The following is an 8737-nucleotide window of genomic DNA, read 5'->3' as shown; positions in this document are numbered from 1 at the left end:
AAAAAAAAAAAAAAAAAAAAAAACTAGAATGTCATACATGTATGGGAATGTTAGGTGAATGAAATGCCTAAACTAATTATGTAGAGGAAAAATATATATAGATTTGTAAGCTAATGATTGAATAATGGTTAAAAAAAAAATCATTGGAGGATTCTATGAAGCAATGAATTCAATTTGCTATGAGTCTTGTGAATTATTTTAGAGTAATCCATAGTCTATAGTAGGGTGTGCATGGGTCGGGTTGAGGGGATTTTTCAAACCCAACCTATTATGGTGGGTTAAAAAATCCAACCCAACCCAACCCACATGGATCGGGTTGGGTTGAACCGAAGAGTTGGATAGTTTTTATTATTTATTATTATTATTATTATTACTATTATTATTAACTTGAGCAGGAAAAATATATTCCACTTACCGCCTGAGTTGATAAATAAAATATTCATAAACTAGTATTCTAATTTAGTTATAAACAAAACATCTCTAATTGAGTTGATAAACAAAATATGCATGAACTAGTATCTCAACTCAGTTATAAACAAATAGGAGTGGAATGAGAGAGTGGAGTGGGAGGCAAAGAGAGAGAAAATAAAGCTTGACTTATAGGGGCGCGCTAGGGATTAAAATATAATTATTTTAATAGAATAAAGTACTTTTTTTTGTTATTGAAAAGAATAGAATAAATTACTTTGTACAAAAAGCATAGTTTAATTATTTCCCAACTTCATCACGCTTCCTACATGAAACATGTGACATTAATTTAATTATTTCCCAAGTCCAAAGTTACCATCTAACTATTTGGCATCAATTTTATTTTTATATCTAAGTTTCCTTCTACCTGGTTGGCATCAATTTTATATGCATCATGTTCTGCATTTTCCATTTTTATACGTGTAAAAACAAGTGATCCAATTCCCTTTTTGGTATAGACAAACCATGGGTACCACCAGTCCTGTATAGTATGACTTACTGAGTCAGTCCTGTTGTGCGTATTAGGCAATAGCCAGTCATTCTTCTCTCTCTCTCTCTCTCACCCATGGCAAAATCCTCCACAATCAAAGTTCTTGAGCACTGCAATGTCTCTCCCCCACTCAATTCAGCTTCACCAATCTCACTCCCTCTAACATTCTTAGACATACCATGGCTGTTTTTCTCTCCAAGCCAACCATTGTTTTTCTATGATTATCCCTACACCACTTCTCATTTCACATCCAGAACCCTCCCAAACCTCAAGAACTCCCTTTCCCTCACTCTTCAACACTTCTATCCCTTAGCTGGGAACCTCACAATGTCACACTTTGAGCCATGCAAGCCAGAGATTATATATAGCCAAGGTGACTCGGTTTCCTTAACTATTGCTGAGTCAAATGGGCATTTTAACCATCTCTCTAGCAATTATCCAAGAGATGTGAATGAGTTTCACTCACTTGTGCCCCAACTAGATGATAAGCAAGTGCTTATTCCTTTGCTAGCTATTCAAGTTACAGTTTTTCCAAAGGCAGGCATTTGTATAGGACTTGCTTACCAACATGTTGTAGCTGATGGAAGGACTTTCAACAATTTCATGAAGACTTGGGCCTCATTTTGTAGCTTTGGTGACTCTTTCTCTATGAAATCATTACCTAGTTATGATAGGAAGGTCATTGTGGATGCACTTGGGCTAGAGGATATTTTCTTGAAGGAGTGGTGGAGAAGAAAATCTTTAAAAGATATTGTTATTGGAAGTGAAGCCAATGTAGATTTGTCCAACATGGTGAGAGCAACATTTGTGGTGGGCTTGAGTGACATGAATAGGATCAAATCATGGACTATTGCTAAATGCAATGAGGAAAATAAGTCACTCCCGGTTCATTTATCAGCCTATGTCCTAACATGTGCATTTATATGGATTTGTTTGGTTATGGCCCAAGAGGATGTCAATGAGAAATGTTGTGGGGAGGATCCAAATTACTTCGGGTTCATTGCAGGTGGTATTACCCGTTTGGACTTTCTGGTACCCGCTTCATATTTTGGTAATTGTGTTGGTTTTGGTCGATCGATGGCGATTAGGAAGGAGCTAATGGGAGAAGATGGGGTTGTTGTCGCGGCAAGAGCTATTGGAAGCACTGTGAAGACATTGGATAAGGCAATTTTTGGAGATGCAAAGAAGTGGATCTCGGATTGGAAGGTGTTATTCGGGTCGGATCTCAATGTTATGGTTGCCGGGTCACCAAAATTGGATCTTTATGAAACGGATTTTGGGTGGGGAAGAGCCAAGAAGATAGAGGAGATTTCAATTGATTGCATGAGAGCTATTTCACTCACTGAGAGTAGGGATGTGGAGGGTGGCATTGAGGTAGGCCTATCTCTACCCAAAACAAAAATGGATGCTTTCACCACTTTCTTCACCCAAGGTCTCAAGGCTTTTCCATGATTTATCTATTTTTAAGCAACCCATGATTTATTCTAGTTAAAGAATTCACTTGTTGGATTCATAATTAATGTTTAAGTAAGAACTCCCTCTGCAAAAAAAAAAAAAACGAGTTCATTATTTAAAAAGGCTTGTACATAGGGCAAGACAACTGCTATTATCATTTTAGTTTTAGTAATTAATAATGTGTCTTTTGACTGCTACTCTTCAAGTTGTTGTTTTATTTTTATTTTATTAAACAACTTCAAGTTGTTTAATAATGGTCCAAGGCATTTGTCCTTGAATGATTCCCTCAATAGAAAGTACTATTTGAATTCCTACTTCAAGTCTCCAACTAACATATCTGTAATTCCGAGTAAATAATTAAAACAATGTTGTTCCTATATATATATATATATATGTAGGGAGTTAAATTGTGATCTCCTCGACACGTATCTTATGTACAAATCTTAGCTAGAGACCTTTTTTTTTAAGGATAATAGAAAAATAGTAAGAGGAAGTGGCAAACGTGACTTTCCTACTTAAACATGACGATAATAACATCCTAACCAATACAAGGAATCGCAACATGCTCTTTAGTAGAAACTCGAAACAATGTCTTGAGATATGTTGTCCCAAGTCCAACCAGCATGTCGGTAGTTTATATTATTGGAGACTTAACTAATATAAAGCAGTAACTTACATATTTACCACACCAAAAATAAAACTAGTAGCTTACATAATACTTTCTATTTAAGAAGTTGGGAATTAATCAAAGAGAGATGCATGGCTTCGAAAGTCACTGCATTACAAACTAGATTTCTTTCTTTGAATCATTAGAGTAGGTTTTTTTTTTTTTTTTTTTTTGTTAAGGACTAGGAGATTTTTTATGCTAAATAAAATAGTTAATAAAATATGTGCACCATATCATATGTGTTACACTAAGGACAAAACTTACGTACAATCTTAAATGTTGTTTCTTAGGTTCTTCTCTTAAAATTCTGTCATGTGACTACTTAACTTAAAAATATACTTCCATCCATGAGAAAAAAAAAACACATGGCAAAATTTTAAAAGATGAACCTAATGAGCAATACTTAAATACTGTATCTAAGTCTTACTCTTACACCATGTAATGAATGGAATGGATGTTACATATGCATGCTTGCAGGATATATATATATATATATAGGAACAACATTGTTTTAATTATTTACTCGGAATTACAGATATGTTAGTTGGAGACTTGAAGTAGGAATTCAAATAGTACTTTCTATTGAGGGAATCATTCAAGGACAAATGCCTTGGACCATTATTAAACAACTTGAAGTTGTTTAATAAAATAAAAATAAAACAACAACTTGAAGAGTAGCAGTCAAAAGACACATTATTAATTACTAAAACTAAAATGATAATAGCAGTTGTCTTGCCCTATGTACAAGCCTTTTTAAATAATGAACTCGTTTTTTTTTTTTTTGCAGAGGGAGTTCTTACTTAAACATTAATTATGAATCCAACAAGTGAATTCTTTAACTAGAATAAATCATGGGTTGCTTAAAAATAGATAAATCATGGAAAAGCCTTGAGACCTTGGGTGAAGAAAGTGGTGAAAGCATCCATTTTTGTTTTGGGTAGAGATAGGCCTACCTCAATGCCACCCTCCACATCCCTACTCTCAGTGAGTGAAATAGCTCTCATGCAATCAATTGAAATCTCCTCTATCTTCTTGGCTCTTCCCCACCCAAAATCCGTTTCATAAAGATCCAATTTTGGTGACCCGGCAACCATAACATTGAGATCCGACCCGAATAACACCTTCCAATCCGAGATCCACTTCTTTGCATCTCCAAAAATTGCCTTATCCAATGTCTTCACAGTGCTTCCAATAGCTCTTGCCGCGACAACAACCCCATCTTCTCCCATTAGCTCCTTCCTAATCGCCATCGATCGACCAAAACCAACACAATTACCAAAATATGAAGCGGGTACCAGAAAGTCCAAACGGGTAATACCACCTGCAATGAACCCGAAGTAATTTGGATCCTCCCCACAACATTTCTCATTGACATCCTCTTGGGCCATAACCAAACAAATCCATATAAATGCACATGTTAGGACATAGGCTGATAAATGAACCGGGAGTGACTTATTTTCCTCATTGCATTTAGCAATAGTCCATGATTTGATCCTATTCATGTCACTCAAGCCCACCACAAATGTTGCTCTCACCATGTTGGACAAATCTACATTGGCTTCACTTCCAATAACAATATCTTTTAAAGATTTTCTTCTCCACCACTCCTTCAAGAAAATATCCTCTAGCCCAAGTGCATCCACAATGACCTTCCTATCATAACTAGGTAATGATTTCATAGAGAAAGAGTCACCAAAGCTACAAAATGAGGCCCAAGTCTTCATGAAATTGTTGAAAGTCCTTCCATCAGCTACAACATGTTGGTAAGCAAGTCCTATACAAATGCCTGCCTTTGGAAAAACTGTAACTTGAATAGCTAGCAAAGGAATAAGCACTTGCTTATCATCTAGTTGGGGCACAAGTGAGTGAAACTCATTCACATCTCTTGGATAATTGCTAGAGAGATGGTTAAAATGCCCATTTGACTCAGCAATAGTTAAGGAAACCGAGTCACCTTGGCTATATATAATCTCTGGCTTGCATGGCTCAAAGTGTGACATTGTGAGGTTCCCAGCTAAGGGATAGAAGTGTTGAAGAGTGAGGGAAAGGGAGTTCTTGAGGTTTGGGAGGGTTCTGGATGTGAAATGAGAAGTGGTGTAGGGATAATCATAGAAAAANTACTTCGCAAACTTTGACTTACAACTTAATGCCACAAACTAATATGAAATTCAATAAGAAAAACAATATTGTTATAATAAGGAATTAATTGAAGCTATTATTCAAAGCTCGCACAAACTAAAGAGTATATTCTAATTGACCTTCAATATGAAAGGTTACAACATGTGATTTTTGAATGACAAATCCTTGTACAAACCAAATACATATTATCTCAATTTTTTATGAAAATTGAACTTCTTAGGAAGAAGGACATACAAATGCCAGAGATTTAGGCTTTTTTTAGCATTGCATACTAATGTGAAATTCCTAATAACTTCATATTTTAGATATCTTCCAATAATCAGTATGATTCACATTTGACTCTTAAACAAGTTAATCATTTCATACGGCCCTAGAAACATTAAGCTATTGAGTGTGTTAGGCCTTACCATCGAGCAATTTTCAGCTGACAGGGCCGGATGGGAATTTGATGGAGCCACAATTGGAGATGAAGAGGCGTCCCTCTTCCTTCCACTGCCACTACTTACCAAATGCAGTTGTGAAATACTTGGGAATGCATTTTCTCGTCAAACCCTTGATCATAGAGATACCCTCTGAATACATGACCACTGATGCTCACAGTAGCCTGGTAGAACAAACTGCTGCACCATCACTGATGGTAGTGACTCTGTGACACCTAAAAACCGCCGATGCACGAACTTGGCCTGGTAAGGACTTTTTAAAACTTGCATCTGTGATTTAACTAAACCAATTTTAGTCAAGTGCCTCAGTTTCACTTATAAAAAATTAAAATAAAAAAGGTTCCTCAATTCCATTGGTCATCCACTTAGAAATGCAGAGCATTAAGACAGAGGAAAAGACAGAACCTTAAAATCTATAATCCAGCAAAACAAGTCATTCTGTTTAAAGGTTGCTTCTTTAGTTCAACAAAATCCAAGTTAACTCTCTCAAGTTCATGTTACAACCACTTTCAAACACACAAAATTCCGGATAAAGGGAAAGAGAGAAATTTGAATCAATTCTTCAACAAACCAAACTCCTTTTTTGGATAACTCTAATAATTAAAAACCACTCCCCCAACAGAGAAGAGAATATAAAAAGGCATAAATAGAGTACAAGTAGAAAGTGTAAAGCTTGCATCTATTAGATCTTTAAACCCAAGTCAGCTTTTGCAACAGTCCATTACCATATAACTTTGAAACATAGACAAATCAAGAGAGGGTGAGAAAGAGAGAAAGAAAAGGGTGAGTACCTTGATATCTAGAGCTAATGTCAATACTCCTTGGAGTGGTAGCATTAGAAGTAGAAGCATGAGAAGCACTGGTAACATTAAAATTTGGCCCCACAACTCTTGTCCATTTTAACACCAGAAGAGACCCAGAAGAACCACCACCAATAGTAGCACCACCACCATTAACATCTTCCTCTCCTTCTTCTAGCTGCTGGCACCCACGTGCCCCTCACGTGAGTAGAACAATCATGACCACGAGTCTTACAACAAGTCCTACACCTCCTATGACTACAATCCTTCTTGGCTCTATTCCCACAGTCCTTGCACACTCTCATACTATTCTCCAACATTTGCTCAGAATCATCACTTTCAGTGGTGTTGTTATTTACTCCATCTTTCTTGCCACAACTCTGTTCTTGGCCTCTCTTTAGGCTCCAATAACAGTTGGGGTTATTTGAGTTATTACCACAATCTTGGACACCATGATTAGAAGGTGGTGTAATGCATGGAGTGGCAGTGAGGAGCGGAAAATCCCGAGGCTAACTCCAAGTGAAGCTGAGGAAGGTATAGGAAGGTTGGGATGGTGATCAGAGTTAATGGGTTGGCTTTGTTGGTGCATGGTTGGAGTTGGAGCTATGAGAACCAAGTCTCGGAGACCCAACATGCTTAGAAATGTGGTGAATGATATGGTTTGTGAGTGTTGGTTATATTTAGAATAAAAATCAATAATGGTACTGGTGGTAGACAGAAATGGTAAGGGTGAAATAGGACTATATGCTCTAATAGGAGAATCAGAAATGTGATCTGATTTGAGAATCTTTTGATGTATGTGAATGAATGTCTGAAGTAGTTTGGCAGTGAGAGTTAGAGAGAGAGAGAGAATATTATTAGGGAGCCATTGATGGTGAGGTGGTTGTTGCTACCATTGCTGCAAATATTGACACTGAAGTCGCACCTTTTAAAAAGTTCTTGGCTTGATGCAAGAATGATGATAATTTGAGGTTTTTTTTTTAATATAAATAAATAAATTTTGATTTTTTTTAAGTCATGAAAAAGGCGGTGATTAAATAGTAATTGTTATTTATGTCATTTTCTTAAATGTTGCACCATTTTTTTCCCGGCGGGGGGGGGGGGGGGGGGGGGGGGGGGGGTAGTGGGGGGGAATTATTTTTTGCATAATATATATTTAAATTATTTTTTATCATCCAATGTAAGATTAGTCTAATAAAAAAATATTAGACTAATCAAATTTAGCTGAGCTACAACATCACTAATGTTGATCCTCTCCCTTGGGAATTCCATAAAACAAGAAACTCCAATTTCAAATATCAAAATCAAGCACTCAAAAATTTTGGGGCATCCAATTCAATTTTGACTGTAAGTAACATTTGTCCTTGTTTCAGTATCTTTTTTTTCCAAATGAAGAGTAGGGTCCACAATGTCAATCACTCGTTCGGGCAAAACTCCTTTAACAAAATCATGAAGGTTCATGTTATCTTTGAACATGTTATCTATGGGTCTTTTTCCTGTGAACATCTCCAACAATAATATATTATAACTATAGATATCACCATTGGTTGAGACCTTGTTTCTCATACTGTACTCTACAATTGCAAATAACATTTATTATTTGATAAAAAACAAGGGGAAACATATAACCTCACAAGTTATGTAGCATATAATAGGAAAAACATTATGACATGCAGAAAAGCTTTTTAAAGACATGCTCAATCTTGTACAGGACATTCTTATTTGAATTATATTTCATCCTTGAAAGTATATTAAGAAATATTATGAAAAAACATAAATTAAAGTAAAGAAATGGTAAAGTTATTTACCTGGAGGAGCATAACCAATTGTCCCTCTTGATCCGATAGAGCTTGATTGATTAGTGAAACAGTCTTGGGTGGTCTCAAGATGGAACCTTGCCAATCCAAAGTCCCCCACATGTCCGATCATTTCATTATCGAGAAGAACATTGCTAGGCTTGAGGTCGCAATGAACAATTGTTGTATGACAATGATGATGAAGATATTCTAATGCATTTGCAATATCAATGGCAATATTTATTCTTTGAAGAAGATTCAAATTCCTTTTTTCCAAAGGAGCCTCGTTTGTTCTCACAATTGGATACAACCAGGGGCGGAGCTAAGAATTTTTGTTTGGGGAGGCCAAGTTGCGATGCTAATATATTTATTAAGACAACTTCGACACCCACACTCACATATGTACACACATGCGCACTTTTTTATTATATATACACACACTTTTTTATTTGATAAGTTATATATATACACACACCCAACAA

The 8737-nt window shown here is 36.1% G+C and overlaps 2 protein-coding genes and 1 pseudogene across 2 annotated transcripts; 1 reads left to right on the top strand and 2 right to left on the bottom strand.

Annotated features, from left to right (window-relative positions):
- Nucleotides 1-1033: 1033 nt before the first annotated feature.
- LOC136069148 (anthocyanin 5-aromatic acyltransferase-like) lies at nucleotides 1034-2529 on the top strand. Its single transcript, XM_065777354.1, has one exon. The coding sequence runs from the start codon at nucleotides 1034-1036 to the stop codon at nucleotides 2408-2410; it is 1377 nt and encodes a 458-aa protein (XP_065633426.1). The 3' UTR covers nucleotides 2411-2529.
- A 1307-nt stretch (nucleotides 2530-3836) lies between these two features.
- On the bottom strand, nucleotides 3837-5403 carry LOC112030948 (anthocyanin 5-aromatic acyltransferase). The gene is made up of 2 exons (XM_065777363.1): nucleotides 5395-5403; nucleotides 3837-5236 (listed from the first exon to the last, which is right to left on the bottom strand). The coding sequence occupies exons 1-2, from the start codon at nucleotides 5401-5403 to the stop codon at nucleotides 3956-3958; spliced, it is 1290 nt and encodes a 429-aa protein (XP_065633435.1). The 3' UTR covers nucleotides 3837-3955.
- Nucleotides 5379-7171, bottom strand: LOC136069147 (protein LATERAL ROOT PRIMORDIUM 1-like; annotated as a pseudogene).
- Between the last annotated feature and the right edge of the window lie 1566 nt (nucleotides 7172-8737).

This window comes from Quercus suber, unplaced genomic scaffold, assembly GCF_002906115.3.
Source record: "Quercus suber isolate HL8 unplaced genomic scaffold, Cork oak 2.0 scaffold_154, whole genome shotgun sequence".
In the NCBI taxonomy this organism is placed as follows: Eukaryota; Viridiplantae; Streptophyta; class Magnoliopsida; order Fagales; family Fagaceae; genus Quercus; species Quercus suber.
The sequence above is the reverse complement of the archived record's forward strand: the minus strand, read 5'-3'. Positions and strand labels throughout refer to the sequence as shown.